This window comes from Squalius cephalus, assembly GCF_949319135.1.
Source record: "Squalius cephalus genome assembly, chromosome: 10".
Taxonomy (NCBI): Eukaryota; Metazoa; Chordata; class Actinopteri; order Cypriniformes; family Leuciscidae; genus Squalius; species Squalius cephalus.
The window spans coordinates 43,670,003-43,692,846 of NC_137131.1; the positions used below are offsets into that span (position 1 = coordinate 43,670,003).

The 22,844-nt window shown below is 38.2% G+C and overlaps 4 protein-coding genes across 5 annotated transcripts in view; all 4 read left to right on the forward strand.

Moving 5' to 3' along the window:
* LOC307165431 (G-protein coupled receptor 4-like) overlaps nucleotides 1–22,844 on the forward strand; it is a 706,289-nt gene that overhangs the window by 391,144 nt on the left and 292,301 nt on the right. The gene's annotated exons all lie outside the window — the stretch shown is intronic.
* The window catches only part of zglp1 (zinc finger GATA like protein 1), a 147,147-nt gene that overhangs the window by 57,037 nt on the left and 67,266 nt on the right, over nucleotides 1–22,844 (forward strand). The gene's annotated exons all lie outside the window — the stretch shown is intronic.
* Nucleotides 220–2,377, forward strand: LOC307165408 (E3 SUMO-protein ligase ZBED1-like). Its single transcript, XM_079883006.1, has 4 exons — nucleotides 220–370; nucleotides 591–1,553; nucleotides 1,650–1,838; nucleotides 1,956–2,377. The coding sequence occupies exons 2-4, from the start codon at nucleotides 626–628 to the stop codon at nucleotides 2,306–2,308; spliced, it is 1,470 nt and encodes a 489-aa protein (XP_079739132.1). The 5' UTR covers nucleotides 220–370; nucleotides 591–625; the 3' UTR covers nucleotides 2,309–2,377.
* Nucleotides 4,522–15,215, forward strand: LOC307165398 (NACHT, LRR and PYD domains-containing protein 3-like). Of its 2 annotated transcripts, none has more exons than XM_079882992.1 (8): nucleotides 4,522–4,614; nucleotides 5,281–5,552; nucleotides 7,945–7,989; nucleotides 8,225–10,109; nucleotides 10,416–10,580; nucleotides 11,703–11,873; nucleotides 12,316–12,498; nucleotides 12,945–15,215. In XM_079882992.1, exons 2-7 carry the CDS (start codon nucleotides 5,294–5,296, stop codon nucleotides 12,494–12,496), a joined length of 2,706 nt encoding a protein of 901 aa, XP_079739118.1. In that variant the 5' UTR covers nucleotides 4,522–4,614; nucleotides 5,281–5,293; the 3' UTR covers nucleotides 12,497–12,498; nucleotides 12,945–15,215. The 2 variants fall into 2 exon arrangements, with proteins under 2 accessions (XP_079739118.1, XP_079739119.1); XM_079882993.1 differs by having other exon boundaries at nucleotides 8,242–10,109.

Sequence of the window (22,844 nt, forward strand, 5' to 3'; positions counted from 1 at the left end):
ATAGATAGATTATAGATACATATATAAATACATATATTATAGATAGATACATATATAGATGCATAGATTATAGATACATATCTAGATACATAGATCGATTCATATATAGATAGATAGATTTGGATAGATAGATAAAATGGAAGCTCCCCAGAAGAGATGCCGTACATCTGTGGTGTGGGAGTATTTCTGTTTAGAAACCCCAAATAAAGTGAGATGTGCGTATTGTGATCGGCAGCTAGCCTACTGCAACAATACATCATCCATGATGCGCCATTTGAGGAGCACTCATCCTGCCATTTTGCAGGTGCAGAGGATGGCATTCCCCCTGTACCTAGGCCTGCTACTGACACTGCTGGGCCATCTAAGCAAGGTATGCATTGTTTGAAATATAATTATAATTGAAATATAATTACAACCTTTTGGGACACTGTTTATAAAGTTTATAAGTTATATAAAGCACTGATTATAAACACTGGAAGGTTTCCAAATAATGAACCAGTAGGCTATACTTTTAATAGATGTGCACTAATTGAAGCTGTATTTTTCCAATGTATTTGTCTGAAAGTATGTTTTGTCTTCTCTTTTAAAAGTCAGACAGAGGGAATTGGATGAGGCTCTTATAAACATGGTGGTGAAGGATCTGCAGCCCTTCACCATCGTGGACGATGAGGGATTCAGGGAATTTGTGAACAAGCTTGATCCAAGCTATGTCCTCCCATCCCGGAAGGTGCTTAAAATAATGGTCAGCGAAAAGTACAACAAAGCCAAGGAGAAGACAATGGAGGACCTACAAAAGGCAGAATTTGTTAGCCTTACAGCTGACATGTGGTCCTCCATTAATATGGATGGATATCTTGGTGTGACTTGCCATTACATAACACCAGAGGCAAAAATGGCAACTGTTGTCCTGGGTGTAAGGAGGTTTTACCAAACCCACACAGCCCAGCATCTCATGGAGGCTAAAGCCTTGCTAATGGCTGAGTGGGGAATAACCTCCAAAGTTCAGTGCATGGTGACTGACAATGCATCTAACATGATCCTAAGTGCCCAGCTACTCCACCTTCGCCATGTCCCATGTTTTGCTCATACTTTAAATTTGATTGTGAAAAAGGCACTAGATCAAACCCCAGTCATCAATGAAATACGCCAGAAGGCCAGAAAGATAGTGGGGTTGTTCAGATCCAGCTGCAAAGCAAAGGACAAGCTTGTGGAGATGCAGAGCTTGATGGGAAGACCAACTCTGAAACTGATACAGGAGGTTGACATGAGATGGAACAGCACATTTGACATGCTACAGCGCTTGTATGACCAACGTGAACCAGTGGCTGCTGCACTTTCCAACTTGAACAATGATACTGCTCCCCTGACAAGTATTGATTATGACATTATTCAACAATCATTGTCAATACTGCAACCATTCAAACTCGCAACAACAGAGATGTCAGAGGAAAAGAGAGTGTCTGCTTCAAAGCTTATACCACTGTACAGGATGTTGCAGCACAAGCTTGCACAGAAAAAAGGAAATGCAACACAGGAATCAACTGTTCAATTGGGTAGGCCACAATGACCATACTACCCATGTGATTGGCCATAACTGTCATATTATTGTCATTATTATAAATATGTGTTTCTCCTGTTTTGGCTCATAGGCTCACATCTGCAAGAAGGTCTGCACTCCAGATGTGGAGGTTATGAGAGTTTTAGAGCCTTGGCACTGGCTACACTGCTGGACCCAAGGTTCAAAAATGTGGCATTTGGAAATGCTGCCAAAGCCCAGGAAGCTGAAAAGCACATCACACTGGAGTGTGCTTCGCTGATGCGTTCAAACACAAATCCTGGTGAGCAGTTTCAGTCTGTGTTATGTTATGTAATCTGAATCATGTAATATAATATATCCTTCATATATGCCGTCAGTTTAGGATTTGTTACTAATTGCTGTTTTCATTTTTATTCAGACCCAGAAATGTCAACATCACACCCATCATCATCATCATCATCATCATCATCATCATCATCATCACCATCAACATCAACACCAGTAGAAACACAGGACAGTTTATGGGAACTTTTTGATACTCGCATCCATCAAACCCAGATGATACACAATGCTACAGCTGATGCCACAGTGGAAGTGAAAAAATACATCAACGATGCGTATTTGCCCAGAACTCATGATCCACTAACTTACTGGAAAGAGAGAGCAGTAATCTTTCCTCATTTGTATGTCCTTGCAAAAAAATATCTTTGTATGCCAGCAACAAGTGTCCCTTGTGAGGATTTTTTCAAAGGCTGGAGAAATTATCTGTAAAAAAAGAAGTAGGCTAAGTCCTTCCACAGCAGAGAAATTAATATTTTTGAATAAAAATCTCTAAAAAAGTGAGACATTGTGGCTTGATTTCTTTTATTAATATTCATTTTTCATGACCAAAATAACATTATGCACAGTGAGGAGCCTATAGGTTACAAGCTTCACATATTAGAACATTATAATAATAAAAAAACAACACATTTTTTTAATGGCTCGTCAAGGTTGTTTCAGATCAACACCTGCAAGTGACCACTAGGTGTCACCGTTGAGACGGGTGTCGGATTGATTCGAAGCCTCGAAACAATATGGCACATTTGGTTCAACTGTTTCATTGGTTCACGAGGCCTCGATTTTGCCATCACTACCGTCAGCCTCGTCCTGCTTGCCACAGTAAACATGATGAATGAATGGCGACTGTAGAACGCAAAAGCCGAATCCCGGACATTTTGGGCTATCTCTAAATCCCTGGCAAACTTATCACGTAGGCTAGCCTTGTTGTTTGTTTTCAACTGCGCTCCCTTACCGGTAGGCGTGGCCTCCTAAGGCAGCGAAGCAAGTGCATTCTGGGAGTTGTTGTCTTTCATCCACATAAGCCAAAAATACATTTTCTGGCTTTTCTCAGACTAGAAAGCTCCAAATTCAAAAATTTCTTCACATTTCTTCTACTTAAATTACCTTTTTTAAATACACATTCATCTTCCCAGAGGTGAAGTATCCCTTTAATGATTTTATTGTCCAAAAAGCTGTTAGTCAGAAAGAAGCGTTTCTGCACACTAGCATTTTTAATAAAAATACTAAATGTTTTAATTAATATGTAATGTTTTTGTGAGGGGAGTCACTGTTTGGTCCTTGTTACGGTGTAATTATAAATGAAAGTACTGAGTAATATTAATCAACTACATGTATGATACCTGGTACTTTTATTAGTACCACCTCAGTTGAGGTTTCGTACTGATACGAAAATGTGACGTGTAAACACTGCAGATCACTGATTGGCCAGAGAGGATCGTCACTACCAGCGTCATTGGATCCAAACGCGCTAGATTTAAATATTAGTCAGCAGGGAGGCGATCCAAGATGGCGGCTGGTGCGGTCGCAGTTTCATGCAGTCGATCCAATTTTACTTTCCATCCTCTATATTTTAACTCTATTTAAACCCGGATGCGTTATATCGTTCGATTATGCATTAGACCATTTTTCTGTTTTGTTTTAGCGTAGTAACTTGCTATTTAAGTTGGTTTAATTTCCTCCTTAAGTTGGCGATCGTTAAAGGATTAGTTCACCCCAAAATGAAAATTGTCAGTAATTACTCACCCTCATGTTGTTCCAACCCCGTAAGACTTTCATTCATCTTCGGAACACGACTTTATTCAACTATTCATTTTATTCCGTGTGGGCCTCTGAGTGAGTTCATGACGCGAGAACTGAGAAGATTTTTGTTTCTTTCAAAAAGTTAATTTAACTCCCAAAGATGTACATTTCTGGAAAGCTCAACGGGGTAATGATGTTTTAATGCATCTTTGCTCAAAAAGGTGAGCCACTTTAGGCTCACATACATTTTTTCCAGGCCGGAATCATACAATACAGTTGCCGGATCATTGTCTGAAGTGGCCCACATCCGTCTGCTATCTGGGATGGATCTGCCTGAGGTGTACATATTGAGTAGACTTGCTCCCTTTGTCAAAATCGAGGGATCAAGGGTCTGTCGAAGTAAACTTCTCTTGTCCACTTGATGAAGTTGAACGCACTTCAAAATGGCGGTGCGGATTCCCCCGAGGGGAAGTGTTTAGGGAACTTTACAAGTGTATGTCTAAAAGAGGAGCTAAATGCAGCCTAACTTGCGTCGTAGCCTTTGATTCGATAGGTGTCATCATCGTACAGTCTAAATACATGTCGTACCCAAGATTATTAGATCCATGTTGTACAGTGTGATTTGGAATGATCTTGTATGATTGCTGAAATCGCACAGTCAGTAGCAGGAATAAGGAAGAGAACAGTGAAAATGAAACAAAACTGAGCATAACAGTTTGCAGGGGTAAAGGGTAGGAAATATTAGCTCAGTATAAAAACAATAGAAATCAATGGAAAGACTCCACTAAGATGCACAAACAAATATGTTTGTTTGCTTGAATGGATGTTTTTCTCTCATAGTTTCATCTCATGTCGTTTTACTCCTGAAAAAAGAGAAACGCCCCCCAGTTCTTCATGATAACACGGAAGTGAAGAGAAGATCGGTGCTTTTGTTGAGCAAGTCGCCATTTCAGAAGAGGACAAAGAAACATCTACAAATATTGTCATTAATCAAGGTTAGAAAATTAAGTTACTGACCAATTTTTAAGTGTCATGTTTCCAGTAATCACAGGACATTCATGCAGCACAACTAATAGACCTTTCTTGAGTTTTATGCAGCTGAAATTAAGCTCTGAGTGTTAGATTACAGTCTTTACAGTGGCATCCACTGAATAAAGTTCTAGATCACGTCATTTTCAAAACTTATAACTTTCAAAACGGTTTTATAAAAGATGTTTTGTGAGCTGAACAATTGGCACACTGTACTTCTACAGTTTCTCTCACATACTTGTTTACATTTCTGTCGAACATTAAATATGGCTTTAGGTCTATGACACTAAAGCTGTTAAAAATCTCTGTTTCTCAACTAAACTGATAGCACAGACTGATTCAACATTAAAACCTTTAATTAGAGTAATTTTGATAATGAGAATATATTCAGTTTTTAGAAGTTAGGGTAATCAAAGATAATTGTGTGAGTGTGTGAAATTATCAACTAAGGAGCACAGAGTCATAAACTAAATAACAACCTGAAGAATTAATCTTACACCTTAAAAAAAAATTGTTTCATAATAATTGATCTGATTACAGTGTAATTTCATTACACATTTATTTACATGTACTGCATAGATCTCAGCTATAAAAGTACAACTATTTAAAGACTTTTTCTCTTTTTCTAACAGTCCATGAAGGACGATGGCATCTGTTTTAGAGCTGCTTCATCATACACTGGATGACCTGAAAAAAGACGATCTGAAGAGATTTAAGTGGCACTTAAAACATGATGGACCCATTGGAGCTGGTAAACTGGAGGATGCTGGTGTCACTGATATAGTGGATATAATGATGGGGCATTTTAGAGAAGAAGAAGAAGCTGTGCAGATCACACTGAACATCCTGAGGAAGATGAACCAGAACCGGCTGGCTGAAGAGTTACAAAAGAAGTACACTGAAGGTAATAAAGGAAAGAATAGAGAACGAGAGGAAGCATAGATTCATAGAAATGTGTATTCAGATTTTTTTTAAAAGAAGATTCTTATGTTCACCAAGCCTGCATTTATGTGATCAAAAATAGTTAAAATATTATGAAATATTACAATTTAATTTTTTTTCTATTTGAATCTTTTAAAAAAAAATTTTTTTTTTACTTTTCCATTACAGGAAAAGTTTCACAGCTGAATTTTCAGCATCATTACTCAAGTCTTAAGTTTCACATGATCCTTCATCATTCTAATATGCAGATTTAGTTAATTGTTTAACCCTCTGAGGTCGGCTATCGCGCCGGCGCGATAGGCTCGTTTTTTTCCTTATCAGTGAAAAAAAATAAATAAAATATTACTTTTTATCTTATATGCTTGTGTTATACATCAATCGATCCTGTTAAGTGTGTATTATTTTTGTGTATACTCGCAATAAAAGTGTTGTGCTTTTCGCCAAATAAAGAAAAATAAACATGATGCGAGTTCTGCTTTCTCTCTGTCAGTGAAGTCAATTCTGAAACGCGTCCGAAAATGAACCATAACTCAGCGAATACTCAGTCAAACAGGCATACAGACACACAGGCATGAAGCTTGAATTCTCTTCTTTTAAATGAAGTAATTTATATGAAAAACACATTCTCAGCTTGTGAAATCTGTATTAAAAGAGAGCGATTCCAGTCGAGCTAATTAGAGCTCATTCAGATGTAATGTGACCCCGCCCCGGAGAGCGCGCGCTATTCAAACGCAAATGGCTGAGGCAATCCTGCAAACTGTGAACGCCCACATCAGCTCGAGAAAACACATCCGATCATTGTACTTGTTTACACAGTCTCGCAGCGCTGTGAGGAATAATACTATAATGGAAAATTTACCTCAGAAGTACGAGGAGCAACAGATCCGAGGCTATGTAATAATGTAGTACGTTTTTTTTTTTTTTTTCATTCTCAAGTGCGGAGCGTTTCTGTGCATAAATGAATGAATGAACGGCAGAGATGCCGCTGTTTACCACAACTGGCAAAAGACGGTTTAAATTGGAATCGTTTCTGTCTGTGAATGTTTCGCTTTTAGCAAACTGTATTGTTATAGGCTACTGAGTAAAAATCGAGTGAAATATGTTGAAATAAAATGTATTTGTATAAGCAACGTATTAAACTGCAAATTAACATTTATATTTCTTATAATAAAAACGAAAGTTACTATGTTACAGACATATGAAAGACAACATTTCATTGATTAGTTTTGGATAGATTATACACTTTTACTGTAAAATATCTGCCACCTCAAATGAGCTTTTGTTTGCCAAATTTTGCTCATATGTTAAATATAGTATGTTTTGTCAAAAATAAAGTAATCAAATAATATGTTATAGTGTTTATTACAATGTAGCCTAGGCTATATTCAAGTAATGAATCCTTAACTTTGAAATATGTATGATAAAATGTATACTTTAGTTTTTACAAAGAAAGATTACACTTGAATTGTTGTTGTAATTGTAACCTTTTTAATAAAAAAAATACAAGGTAGATGTAAACAAACTGATAAAAGGTAAATATAAGCCTTTTCTTTAAAATAATTTTTTATTGTGTTTTATTAGTGACAAATTTGGGGAGAGGATAAATATTCCAAAACTGAAAATACAGTATGAGAATTAACTGCACAATTACTAGACATGTTTTCCTTTTGATATTATAGGCCAATTTGCAAGCACAATTTGTGAAAAAAATAAAAAATAATTGAGATGCTTCCAACTGTTGCTCTTGCATTCTTTCTTGTGACACACCTGAATGAATGGCTCATTAAGTATGCGGGCCCCATTGTCTCCAGGTGCGAACCACTAAATATGCATGATCGTTGACGCCCACTCCGCATATTGCCTTTCCAGACAGAAAGTGTTTTGCAAAATTTAAATCAATGCATTGTGTTATGTGAATGATTAGGCAGGATAATTTTCACATCATTTTGAAGAAAAAACTCTAGGCGTAGACATCCATTAGTCAAAAGTCTTATTGACACATATTTAGAATGTGTTTTATGGCCTTATTTCAGAAACTTTAGTTTTTTCAATAACCATGCATAAACATTATTCTCTCAAAAATACAAACATGTACATGCATGGTGCTCACATATGATGGTAGCCCTGTTTGTGCTATATAGAGTGAATTTACACCTTTGCCATTAACATGTTTATAAGCAACTGAAAAAAGCAAAAATGTCAGGGCATGTCAGAACATCTCAAGGACCCCAAAAACACCTTAGACCCCAGAGGGTTAATAGTTGCTGCTTAATGAAGTGTTGAAACACGATGCAGAGCTTTATTTAGTATACCTTGATGAACATAAAGTCTAATTCTTTTCTCTCTCTTCACAGTGCAAACATCATTCGAGCCAGCTGAGAAACGCCCAAGAAAACAAGGTAAATTAACCTTAAACACCCTTACAGCGGAATCAGAAATTATTTTAACATGTTTGATGTATATTGATCTCATTACAGAACAGAACTGCTTTTATTACTATGAATTTAAATACCATATGTTTGCTCCAGTTGATTTTAAAGATAATCATTCTAATTATGTGAAAACCTTTGTGTTTAATTTTCTAGTGTTGTTTTGTTCATACCTTTACATGTTTATTTATATTTTTCATAACAGATGATTTCTGGCTGCAGGAATTCTTGGAAACTCACAAAATGAAGATGAAGGAGAAAGTAGAGCAAATTTTTGAGTGTAAAAAGGAAAAGGAAGCAGATCTCAGGGATATTTTCACAGAACTCCTCATTACGGAGGGGGATCTTAAAGAAGTCAATCAAGAACATGAGATTCTGCAGATTGATGAAAATATTAAACCCCGTAAATCACAGGACAGGCCGATCAAATGCAATGATGTATTTAGTCTGAACAAAAAAAAGAAAAAGATTGTGCTGACCAAAGGCATCGCTGGCATTGGAAAAACAGTCTCAGTGCACAAGTTCATTCTGGACTGGGCAGAAGGAAAAGCCAATCAGGATATAGACTGTGTTTTCCTGCTTCCATTCCGAAAGATTAACTGCATTAAAGCCCAAGAGATCAGTCTGCATGAGTTTCTGCAGAAATTTAATCCAGAACTGAAGAAACTGGAAACAGCAAAGATATGTAAGATATATAGTTGTAAGCTTGCGTTTATCTTTGATGGACTGGATGAGAGTCGACTGCCATTGGATTTTGACAGTGAAATTGAAAGCTTTGAGGAGCGATCATCTATAGATAAACTGTTTACAAGTCTGGTGAATGGAACTCTGCTTCCATCCGCTCACGTCTGGGTGACATCACGACCAGCAGCAGCCAATCAGATCCCTCCGGAGTATGTAGGGTTGTTCACTGAGGTGCGAGGATTCACTGACCAGCAGAAGGAGGAGTATTTCAGAAAGAGAATCAAAGATGAGACTCAGGCCTCCAGAATGATCTCACACATTAAGAAATCTAGCAGTCTCTACATCATGTGTTACATTCCCATGTTCTGTTGGATCGCAGCCACTGTTCTTCAGGACATTGGGAACGATGCAGAAAACGTCAACACGACACTCACTGAAATGTACATCCACTTCCTGCTGATACAGATGAACATGAAGAGCCAGAAGCATGACAGAAAAACAGAAAGAGAACGTACCAAGCTCTTAGATTCCAATAAAACAATGATTTTGAAGTTAGCTAAGCTAGCATTTGAACAGCTGAAGAAGGAAAACATAGTGTTCTATGAAGAAGATCTGAAAGCATGTGGTATTGATGTGAGTGAAGACGACTTTGAGTCCACAGGAATGCTCACTGAGATCTTTCAGCAAGAGGCTGGACTTCATGAGATGAAGGTCTTCTGCTTCGTGCATCTGAGTGTTCAAGAGTTTCTCGCTGCAGTGCATGTGTTCCTCTGCTACCTGGACAAGAACATGGACGAACTGGAGTTTTTCTTTGAAGGAACACTAAATGAGGTCCAGCCTAACCGTCAGTTATTCCTTCACCCTGATTATCAAATGTACAAAACACTGAACATTAAGATTAAGTGTGTGTCTCTCTTAGCAAGGCCAGACAAAAATACTGCTTTACATGTTTTACTAAAGAAGGCTGTTGAGAAAGCAATGAAAAGTAAGAAGGGACATTTAGACCTATTTTTACGGTTTCTGATGGGCATTTCACTGGAGTCCAATCAAAACCTGCTCCGAGGCCTGTTCACACACACTGAAGACAGCAAAGACAGCGTCACAGAAATAACTGAGCACATTACAGAACTATTACAAAACCAAGAGGAACGTTCACTTGAAACTTCAGTCAACCTGTTCCACTGCTTACTGGAGCTCAATGACAAGAATTCATTATATACAGAAATACAAAGATACATCAGATCATCTTCAGAAATAGAGGTCTCATCTTCCATGTACTCATTGATGGCTTACGTACTCCTGATGTCAGGGGAGGTGCTGGATGAGTTTGACCTGAGTATGTACAATCATAGACTGGGAAGTCAAATTAATATTCTCCCAGCTGTGAGATGCTGCAGAAAAGCCATGTAAGTAACTTGTTGACAGCTATTAATTCAAAGTTTTTAACTCAGATTTTTTATTTTTTTTTACTGATTTTGGAGAGTAAAATCTGTATTTAATAAAATGGATTTACTAAACACTGACTTTATAGACATACATTTGAAAGTTATTTTCACTTGACTGTCAGTTCCAGCATAAATTACATAGATATATTTTTCTAGAAAGCTTGAATGTTCATAGAGAACAAGGCATAACCTATAACTGTCAGTACAAACACTGTTCCTACAAGATAAACACACCGTATGTCTTGGATAAATATCCTGTTTTTACAGACTCCCTGGAATCTTTGACTTCTGCTGTGAAACTGTGGCTTTGGCCCTGCAGACACAAAACTATCTGATAGAGCTGGACGTGAGTTACAATGACCTGCGTGATTATGGAGTGGAGCTGCTCTCTGATGGACTGAAGAGCCCAAACTGTCAGCTGAAGATACTGAGGTTTGAGATTCATTTATCAAATTCATTGATTTAAATATATTAAATTCAGTATACACCATATTGATGATGCATCTTACGTTCAGGCAAGCAGATGAACCCAGAATGTGTATTCATTGCGGTAAATTGCATGTTAGTTATTTTTCTTTATAATGGTTTCCTGTGGGAAAATTTACATGAAACGTTGCATGTTGCGTTCATATTCTGGGTTCATCTATTTGCCTGTACATATAATTTTTTTTTTATTAATAAGGTGCATACAACATTTTTGGTCCTCCAATATCACTGTAAGCAAGATAAAGATGAAGTCAATGAAGCATGTATTGCAATAGAGATGTTTTCTCCCCATTATGTCAGTGCATGAGAGAAGGCTTCAAATCTTGTTGTACGTTTTTTAGATAAATTAAACTGCCATCTCTTTGTTATTAGATAATCTGATAGTAGTACATCATAACAAATTGAGCAAATCAAATAGTGTGTGTATATATAACTGTTTTTTTATTTCATTAAATTATTATATTACATTGATATATATTTGCAACATTGCATATATAGAACATGGACAAGTTTAGCAGCCTTTGTCTTTGGTTGCACACCTAAACAGTAAAAGACACAGAAATATGTCAAAATGCCTGCCTTGGTGCATTGTGTGAGACAGCACAGCTGTGTGTGAGAGAGTGTGAGTGTGAGAGTGTTTGATTCTTGTTCGTAGGCAGCTGGAAGCCTCCATCTTGGATCACACACCAGGTCTTGTTAGGTCTCGTGTTACGCAGCCAATGATTTCTATAGAAAAATATTACATTTGTAATTTCTACAGTATTTCTAGTGTTAGAAACTGCCTTAATGGTTCCCGTATCATAGGAGTGTTGAATTCAAATGGGTCAAACCGTTCTCATTGTAATTGTCATTGGTTAGAGCGGCCGGCGCAAGCAGGTTCATCATCGCTGCGCTGGAGGCCTGTCTCTCTCTTCTCTCGTGTTGCAGCTGCGCAATTTAATTGCTGTTGTGTCACACTTTTGGAGCATTTGGAGTAAGGTTAAATACAGAAACAGTATTTGTATTTTGTTACTTTACATTACTGTTAATGGATGTGTAATTGTTCAGTTTTTTAATTATTCTGTTCAGATTGTCACAGTGTGAACTCACTGGTCAGAGCTGTGAAATTATGGCATCAGTTCTACAATCATCAAACTCCCATCTGATAGAGCTGGACATGAGTGACAATGACCTGCAGGATTCAGGAGTGAAGCTGCTCTCTGATGGACTGAAGATGGACTGTCAGCTGGAGATACTGAGGTTTGATATTCATTCATTCAGTATATTGAAGCATTACAAATGATAACAATTCATTTAATATTTAGTAGATTCTTTGATGCGTGAATTTTTTATGTGTATAAGAGCCACTCTCTCTAAGAGGAAAGAAAAACTATGTATTAAGTGTCAACAGTATTTCATTTACTCAGAACCTAAAACCCAAACTTACTTGAACACGGCTGTTTCCTTCAGGATATACAAATTTATTTGCTTTATGATCCTCAGTATCTGGTAGATGGTTGTATAGATCAACTGGTGATCAGAACCATATTCTCCTTTCAGCCAAAATGATAGTTTATGAAATAAGAGATATTCAACTCTTATCAGTTTATATTAAATGGATGTGTAATTATTCAGAAGATTTAACAAGAATTTGTAGAGTTCTAATGTCTCAGATCTTCATTGTTTATTTGTGTGTTTGTAGTTTATGTCACTGTAAGGTGACAGATGAAGGCTGTGGTTATCTGGCTTCAGCTCTGCGTTCAAACCCCTCACACCTGAGAGAGCTGGATCTGAGCTGCAATAATCTGGGAGAATCAGGAGTCAAGATGCTCTCTGATCTACTGAATGATCCAAACTGCACACTGAACAAACTGGATACTTAGCAGTAAGATTCATTTTGTCCTGTATTTGTATTTCAGTTCTTCATTCTTATCTACAAGTGTACAGTAAAGTGAAATGTAATTCTAAATACTCCCATGTAATTGAGGTGCTTCCATATTTTGACACAGGATCTTCTGCAGCTTAATTGTCTTAACCATCAAGGGATCATTTTTACAAGCTAACACACGTTTGAGGTCTTTCACACATGATTCATGATCCTCTCTGTTTTCTCACTCTTGCTCGTGATATTTGTTAATTGTTAATTAACCACAGACATCTGGTATGTCTTTATATATTAATAATTAAACATTTATAATATATGTATTCTAATTAATGTCCTCATATGACAGGTATGTACACACACACACACACACACACACACACACACACAGACGCGCACACACACACACCTGTGGTTAATGTTGTTTTGTTCTATCTTCTTGTCCTCAGATAATTTCACTCTGGATCCAAACACCGCAGTCACTCGTCTCATTCCGTCGGAGAACAGAAATATGACACACGTGTTTGAGGATCAACCATATCCTTATCCAGAGAGATTTGATGAGTGTCGCCAGGTTCTGTGTAGAAAGAGTCTGACTGGATGCTGTTACTGTGAGGCTGAGGCTGTAACAAAATATCCTGGAGTCTGAACTGTTCTGATTACAGATTCACTTGCCGTCACAATAATTAGAGAACCATCATATCTTCCCCCTTCATCCCCTTCTAACAGAGTAGGAGTGTTTCTCTGAGACTCACACACATCCAACACAATGGGTTTATATGTTCACTTTTTCCCTCTCGCTAGTTGTCATACAGTCATGTTTATTTACTCTTAATATGTTTCTGAGGAACAGGAAAAAGTAATCTGCTGAAATGCTGCTTTTATCTTTTTGTTTTCGCTGCTGTTTCACAAATTGGATAATTTCTAAGGTTAGTTTTATGAAAGAGCTTTACAGGGACCTGAGAAGAGCTTGTGCTGACAACCATTAAATCATCCATTAGCCAGTTGTACAGAATATCATCTGCTTTTGTGTTTAACCAGAAAGTCAAGAGCACATTCATTCAAGCACTATGATGCTAATTTGTGCACATCTTTGTGTAGATAGACATTTTTATTTGTCATACAGATGTTCATAGTTGGTGAGTGTGACGGATGCGTAGCCTAACTCACATATTTTGGCCTTTACCATGTTTTAGGTTGGTTATTGTTAAGTTTAACTTAATATGGTTACTTTAATTAAATCCCTTTATTATGGGTTGTTACTTTATTAAAATCCCCTTATAAGAAAAACACAGGACAAGTTAATGAGTTAGCAGTTTAGTAAAATATTGAATGTACAGAAGGGTGCACACTTATATCTCTCTTTGCTGTTTAACTTTTCCTGAGTCCTAGATTACCCTGGTCCATGGAGTGACGGCCGCAGACAAAGGGAGAGGCGGTGCATCAGTTTCCCAATTTATACTGTTCCAGAGGAAATTTAACTCTACCATCATTATCCGATTCAGAGGGGGATCCTTTAATTTATTTTGTTTGGTTTATCTTTTCATTTTGTTTGTTTGTAGTTTGATATATTGTGCTTTAAGTAGTTGAGTGTATTATGTTAGTTTGGAGAAAGTGTATATTGTGTTGTAAATAGTATTATTGGTTGTGGTTTATTTGGGAAAGTAATTATTTGATATTTACCCCTATTATTGGTTTGGTAGAGGCTAACTGGGTATTTATAGCAGTGTTGAGAAGAACAGCTGCTGACCTTAGTGTTTTTGTTTTGTTGTTACTTTGTTAACAGGGGAGATTTATTTATTTTTAGGCCTGTTTAATTTAGTTAGTTTCAGTTAACTTCCATCTTTTTTAATGGACTTTGTTTGAAGATGTCTTTTGTTATATCTGCCCCTGTATATTATTTTTGGTCCTTTTTGTTTTGAGAAAATAAATGTTCTTATCGGTTCACTGCCTGTTCTTGGCCTTGACCACCACAGTGAGGCATTATTTTTGTTTTGAATCAGGTGAAATGTAAATATTTAAATAATATTCATATACAGTGGTCTCATTTGGACACGCTACAAATGCTAAGACATTTATAAATGTCTTAGCATTTGTTTTTTAATCAAAAAAGTAAAATATGAAATGATATATTGTTTATGTCTTTAGAAAAAAAAGGTAAAAAATCTGTCACTTGGGAAGAATCCTCAAAAGTTACACATTTATACCTTATTTACCTCTGAAAAGTACATATTAGTGCTTTTTTACAGCTTTTGTACCTTTTTTTTTTCTTTCTTTTTTTCTTTTTTTTCTTTCTGAAAGCATGGTTGTAATATTTTGGAACATGTTCATATGTTAATATAATGAACTACAAAATGAGTTTGAGACCACCTCGTTAAAAAATAAGTTAAAGTGTGGGTCAAAAAAGTGATGTTATTTATGAGAAAAGCTTGAGCATCATTTGAGCAGGTCCAGTTGGTCTGAAAATGAAATGGTTTGTAATTAGAGATGGGCACATATACATTGCAAAGTTCTGTTACAGTATTACAAATACTGTACTTGCTCTTCAAATGTATCAATTTGGTGTGAGGAAATGTATTTATTTATAAAATAAACTTACTGTATAATTTTAAAATAGAAAATTATCTGTAAGACATGCAGAGTGTTCAATAGGTAGTCTAATTAGGTCCTTCACAGAAATGAGTGAGAATAACAAAATTATAAAAATAAAAATAGTACACTGTTGCTGATTTTGCTCATTCTTTTCTCATTATTTTAGTGATATCCTCTAAAATAGTTCTCAAGAAAAGCTTACGATATACCGTGTAAGACGCTCTTCAGGCGAATAAACATCATTTAAGGCTATTCTATTGGTTAGGATATATTGACATAAATATGAAAATCCGTTTCACTCTCTTTCATTCAAACGTTTGGCTGTTTGGTGTTCGGCACCCTCTGGCGGATGATGCTGCAAATAACACTAGACTAGTATGAAATCTATTTTTTTTTTATGGAATATTTGCAGTGTTTAATATAAATTATTTATCTGTTCACATCATTATTTGATTAATTTCATGTGCCTCGTAATCTTGAATCAGAATAACAGCGACTTCTCTTCTCTGCCCACATTTGTACTTCCATTGCATTGTAATTTTTTTTGTTGTTGCTGACAATTAACTATGAACAAAGAAAAATAAATCATATAGAATTTCATAGTAAAATTTAAATAAATACATCAATGAGTTAGGCAAGGCAAGTTTATTTATATAGCACATTTCATACACAATGGCAATTCAAAGTGCTTTACATAGAAGAAATTAAAATAATAAAAAGAAATAAGAATAATTAAAACAGTTTAGAAAAATAAAATAAAATACAGTACAGTACAAACAGTCGGACGAACAGCGATACTGTCATGATTCCTGTCCTGTGTTTCCCTTGTCGTGTGTGGACTTTTGTTATTTCCTGTCCTGTGCCATGTTTTGTAGTCCTTTGTAGTTTTTCTTGTTTATTAGTCTCCCCAGGTGTTTCTGATTAACCACACCCCCTTGTTATCTTGTTTAGCTTGTTTGCCTGTGTGTATATATATACCTCTGTGCTTCAGTTGTTGTTTGTCGGTCGTTGTAGCTGTTTCCTGTCCTGAGTTCCGTGTTCTTTTTGTTCTATTAAAGTATGCTTGCATATGGATTCTCTCTCCGCTTCGTCCTTGCCTCATCGTAACAGAACGACCGACCAAAAAAAAAATGAATCCAGCAGCTTTGGAGAGTCTCCAGCCAAGAAGGCGGCCACGCCTAATTCTGATTCCCAGGATGGTCGCCTTCACGCTTCCTGAGTCTCTTCGCGTCATGCCTGCAAAGCCTGAGTCTCTTCGCATCATGCCTGCAAAGCTTGAGTCTCTTTGCGTCATGCCTGCAAAGCTTGAGTCTCTTCGCGTCATGCCGGCAAAGCCTGAGTCTCTTCGCGTCATGCCTGCAAAGCTTGAGTCTCTTCACGTCATGCCTGCAAAGCTTGAGTCTCTTCACGTCACGTCTGCCGATCCAGAGACTGTTCACGTCACGCCCGCCGAGCCAGTGTCTCCGGACAAGATGGCCGCCGCCGAGCCAGTGTCTCTGGACAAGATGGCCGCCGCCGCCGAGCCAGTGTCTCCGGACAAGATGGCCGCCGCCACCGAGACAATGTCTCCGGACAAGATGGCCGCCGCCGAGCCAGTGTCTCTGGACAAGATGGCCGCCGCCACCGAGCCAGAGTCTGTGATGGTCCTGTCCAGCTCAAAGCCCTCTTCGCCGCTGGTCCCGTCCAGCCCAGAGCGTCCTTCGTTGCTGGTCCCATCCAGCCCAGAGCTTCCTTCGCCGCTGGTCCCGTCCAGCACAGAGACTTTTCCGCCGCTGATTCTGCCCAGTCCTGAGCCTGTCTCCATCCCAGAACCTCAGCCCTCACCAGAGATGGCCGCCGACGTGCTTGTTCTTGAGACGGTGTCTGTTCTTGAGCCGGTGCCTGCTCCAGCCTATGACTCCCTAGCTGTCCCCAAGAAAATTTTGGGGGGGGGGCAGTAGGTCCCTCGATTGGACCATGGAGGCCGCGCCGCCATGGTTGCCTCTTCAGCCAGCTCCGCCCTGGCCGCCTGAAGGGTCGTCTCCGCCCTGGCCGCCTGAAGGGTCGTCTCCGCGTGAGGGGTCGTCTCCGCCCTGGCCGCCTGAAGGGTCGTCTCCGCCTGAAGGGTCGTCTCCGCCTGAAGGGTCGTCTCCGCCTAAAGGGTCTTCTCCGCCCTGGTCGCCTGCTCCGCCCTGGTCGCCTGCACTGCCTGCTCCGCCCTGGTCGCCTGCACTGCCTGCTCCACCCTGGTTGCCTGCACTGCCTGCTCCGCTCTGGCCTCCCGTACTACTGCAGTCTCCAGGCCCTCTTCCGCTCCACGGGCCTGGCCCTCCATCCCGCCCCCCGGGTCCGCCTCCACTCCACCACCCTCCCGAACTATTTCCTGAGGAGCGTCTGGAATCCGCTCCTTAAGTGGGGGGCTATGTCATGATTCCTGTCCTGTGTTTCCCTTGTCGTGTGTGGACTTTTGTTATTTCCTGTCCTGTGCCATGTTTTGTAGTCCTTTGTAGTTTTTCTTGTTTATTAGTCTCCCCGGGTGTTTCTGATTAACCACACCCCCTTGTTATCTTGTTTAGCTTGTTTGCCTGTGTGTGTATAATATATATATATATATATATATATATATATATATATATATATATATATATATATATATATATATATATATATATATATATATATACCTCTGTGCTTCAGTTGTTGTTTGTCGGTCGTTGTAGCTGTTTCCTGTCCTGAGTTCCGTGTTCTTTTTGTTCTATTAAAGTATGCTTGCATATGGATTATCTCTCCGCTTCATCCTTGCCTCATTGTAACAGATACAGTGCTCATTCAGTAAATGCATAGCTAAACAGAAGTGTTTTAAGTCTGGATATGAAAGTGACTACTGTAGGAGCACATCTGATCTCTTCTGGAAGCTGGTTCCAGCTGCGGCTGGCATAATAGCTAAAAGCGGACTCGCCATGCTTAGAGTGAACCCTTCTTATTTCTAGCTGATATGATCCTAATGATCTGAGTGATCTGTTGGGTTTATATTCAGTGAGCATATCTGCAATGTATTGAGGTCTTAGGCCATTTAATGATTTATATACCAGTAATAATACTTGAAAATCAATCCTAAATCTAAATGGGAGCCAGTGTAAAGACCTGAGGACTGGTGTGATATGTTCATATTTTTTGGTTCTGCTCAGAATCCTAGCGGCAGCGTTCTGTATGAGCTGCAGCTGTCTTATGGTCTTTTTGGGAAGGCCAGTGAGGAGTCCATTACAATAATCCACCCTGCTGGTGATGAAAGCATGCACAAGTTTCTCTAAGTCTTGTCTGGAAACAAAGCATCTAATTCTTGCAATATTTTTGAGATGACAGTATGCTGATTTAGTTATTGCTTTGACATGGCTACTGAAACTAAGGTCTGACTCTAGTGTCACACCAAGATTCCTGACTTGATTTTTAGTTGTTCGACCCCTAGAGTGAAGGTATGCGTTCACCTTGAGAACTTCATCTTTGTTTCATCTGAGTTAAGCAAAAATGCATTGTTTACATTTGCAAAAAATTCAATAGTATTTAATGTCGATTTAATATTATTTATTACATTTAGATTGATTGATTTAGTGAATGCTTTTATCTAAAGCGATTTATAGGCCTAAATGAGGAATAAACATCATAAAGCTCAACATTTATAGTAAAAGATTAGCACACAGAGGAGATGCAGAAAAGTAGAGAGTGAGAACTTTTACCTTAAAAAAGGAATTATATAGAAATGATTTAGGAGACTCACTAAACCAAAGAAATCCAGTTCCATTTACTTTTTAATTTACTAACTCTTTCAGAAAATATTTAAAGATTTGCCAAATGTTATTCTATGTATATGAAATAATAAATAATCATTCGAAATATGTATTTCTGCAGCTAATAGAGGATAATAAAATACTAAATGATTATTTCAAAATTCCAAAAGAGAAATAAAAAGATGATCTAAAATTATAAATCTTGATTCAGTTTGGCTACAAGAGTATCTTTTTTTCTACGTAGATCTTAGTGATTTCGATTAAAAGGAAAACAATAATTATTTAAAGCTGCAGTCCGTAACTTTTTTGTACAAGTACATAACCAGCCAGTGTTCAAAATCTTGATACAATATGGTTACAAGTGTATAATTCTTTAGTAACACTTTATTTTAGAGTGTCCTTGTTATGCAAATTAGGCTACATGTAGTTTCTATAGTAATTACTAAAATTATGCATAATTACATGCAACTAACCCTAAACCAAACCTAATCGGAATCATAACCATAGCTTATAGTAAATAGGCTACATGTAGTTAATTTAAAATATATTCTCAGTACTTAAATGTATAATTACACTGTAACAAGGACACCTTAAAATAAAGTGTTACCCATTTTTTTTGCTATGAAATCCTTAATGATTTTATCGTCCAAAAAGCTGTCAGTCAGAAAGAAGCGGTTCTGCACACTAGCATTTTTAATAATGTTTTAATTAATATGTAAAAAACTTTTTGTGAGGGGAGTCACTGTTTGGTCCTTGTTACGGTGTAATTATAAATTTAAGTGCTGAGTAATATTAATCAACTACATGTATTATACCTGGTACTTTTATTAGTACCACCTCAGTTGAGGTTCCGTACCGATGCGAAAATGTGACGTGTAAACACTGCAGATCACTGATTGGCCAGAGAGGATCGTCACTACCAGCGTCATTGGATCCAAACACGCTAGGTTTAAATATTAGTCAACGGGGAGGCGATCCAAGATGGCGGCCAGTGCGGTTGCAGTTTCATGCAGTCGATCCAATTTTACATTCCATCCCCTATATTTTAACTCTATTTAAACCCGGACGCGTTATATCGTTCGATTATGCATTAGGCCATTTTTCTGTTTTGTTTTAGCGTAGTAACTTGCTTTTTAAGTTGGTTTAATTTCCTCCTTAAGTTGGCGATCGTTAAAGAGTTAGTTCACCCAAAAATGAAAATTCTGTCAGTAATTACTCACCCTCATGTTGTTCCAACCCTGTAAGACTTTCGTTCTTCTTCAGAACACGACTTTATTCAACTATTCATTTTCTTCTGTGTGGGCCTCTGAGTGAGTTCATGACGCGAGAACTGAGAAGATTTTTGTTTCTTTCAAGAAGTTCATTCAACTCCCAAATATGTACATTTCTGGAAAGCTCAACGGGGTAATGATGTTTTAATGCATCTTTGCCTAAAAAGGACCACAAGTGATTTAAAATGTTTGGGCCATATTTGCCATTTTACATGTGGACTACTTTAGGCTCACATACATTTTTTCCGGCCATAGTTTCCGGAGTTGCCGGATCATTGTCTGAGAGGCCCACATCCGTCTGCTATCTGGGATGGATCTGCCTTAGGTGTACATATTGAGTAGACTTGCTCCCTCTGTCAAAATCGAGGGATCAAGGGTCTGTCGAAGTAAACTTCTCTTCTCCACTTGATGTTGAACGAACTTCAAAATGGCGGTGCGGATTCCCCCGAGGGGAAGTGCTCAGGGAACTTTACAAGTGTATGTCTAAAAGAGGAGCTAAACGCAGCCTAACTTGGTCGTAGCCTATGATTCAATAGGTGTCATCATCGTACAGTCTAAATACATGTCGTACCCAAGATTATTAGATCCATGTCGTACAGTGTGATTTGGAATGATCTTATGATTGCTGAAATCGCACAGTCTGTAGCAGGAATAAGACAAGCAAACCAGAAGGAGAACACAGTGAAAATTAAACAAAACTGAGCATAACTGTTTGAAGGGGTAAAGGGTAGAAAATATTAGCTCAGTATAAAAACAATAGAAATCAATGGAAAGACTCCACTGACAGAAGTCAAGAGTGTTGTTGAGTATGTCAACAGAAAGACTAAACAAATGGGCCTTGAAGAGCTGAGGCTCAAGCAGGATGTAATTACAAGATGGAACTCCACGTATTACATGCTTAACAGATTTTGGCTGCAGAAGGAAGCAATCATTGCTACAATTGCACTGGTAAACCCCAGCCTTCCAACCCTGACACCTGACGAATGGGACATGATTAAGGATGTTTGTGAGATTTTGAAGCCCTTTGAAGAAGTCACTGTTGAAATTAATGGTGAAAGGTATGTATAATTTAATTTAACATAGAACTGCTTCCACTAGTGAAATATTTGAAATAAGTGAATGCTTTTGTTATATTTCAATCCTCTTTTTTTCCCCTGCTCATAAACAATGATAACTTATTAGATCTGACTTAGTTCTTTTGTGTTTTTATTGAAACAGATTTGTGACTGCATCCAAGGTCATTCTGATTGCAAGGGGACTGCAAAAAGTTGTCCAGCGATTGCGGGGTGCTGTGTCTAACTATGCCCCAGTTATTTTAATGATGGACTCACTGGCTGAGGACATGCAAAATCGTTTCCACAACATAGAGCATTTTCGTCTGCTTTCTGAGGCTACCCTGCTTGACCCCAGATTTAAAGCAACATTAAGGAACTTTTCCTCTTCGGTCGCCCTACAGGTTGGAAGCGGAATTGTCCATTACCGCTGTCGTAAATAATTTCGCCGCCCGCAGCCTACCATTGCACGCACGCTCGTTGTTTATCCAACATCGGCTTTGGATGAACAATGTCCTCAGACAAGGTAGAGTATGTTGCATGATTTCATGAAAGCATGATGTATTGCGACATCAGAAACGAAGAAAAACTAAATAATGACTATTGTAACGCTTGACGTAAAGCAAGTCAGATTTGTAGTTTTCTTATGTCTCATTAGAACTACAGAAACGCGACCCGGTTAGGCAAACTTGCATAGTGTGGTTAAAGCAGATATAGGGCCGCAAAGCGAATCCAGAAGTGCCTTTCACCCTGTTACGACTTGATGAACCACTGATACGATTTTGGAAACATTATTTTATGGTAAAAAATGTTACTTAGTGTTGCTTTAAGCAAAGGGCCTTTTGTGATGCAGCACCTGCAGATGAAGCTGCCAAAAGTATAACTGCAGCTGCTGCAAGGGTTTGGTCCAGTGAAGAAGAGCAAACTCAAGATGAGCGCACAACCCTCCCAGCTTCTCCTTCATATCAACAGCCATCTTCAATCTGGGAGGATTTTGATGAGAGAGTGGCTGATGCAGTCAGCATCAGCAACCCAACATCCGCCGCAGTGGCAGCAATGAGAGGGTATCTTGCAGAGACCTTGATTCCAAGAGATGAAAACCCACTGGCCTGGTGGAAAGCAAAGCAGGCAGTATATGAAGGGTTAACAGCAGTGATGAAAAGGAGACTTTGCATAATAGCTACATCTGTGCCTTCAGAGAGAGTGTTTTCCAAAACAGGTCAGATTATTTCAGAAAGACGAAACAGACTGAGTCCAAACAAAGTTAGGCAGATTGTTTTTCTGAATGCAAACCTACCCTTGTAAGACAACACACCAAAGAGAGGGTCAAATGACTAAGTTGCATATTGTTACTTGTGTATCTTTTATTGTCTTTTTACTGCACTGGTTTAAAACTGTTTTTGCACTTTTTTTTGATAATGCAAGATGACATTTGTTATTTACAGATAACAACAGGTATTGCCTGAAGAGTTAAATGTGCATGTGCACTTTATTTATATAATGCAATATAAGTCATTTCCTGAAGACTTAAATACATGCAAGTGCACTTTTTTTGATAATACAAGATAAGATATTGCCTGAAGAGTTAAACGTGTGCAAGTGCACTTCTTTTTTGATAATGCAAGATAATAACAGACATTGCCTGAGTTAAATACAGTGTAGTGTGCAAG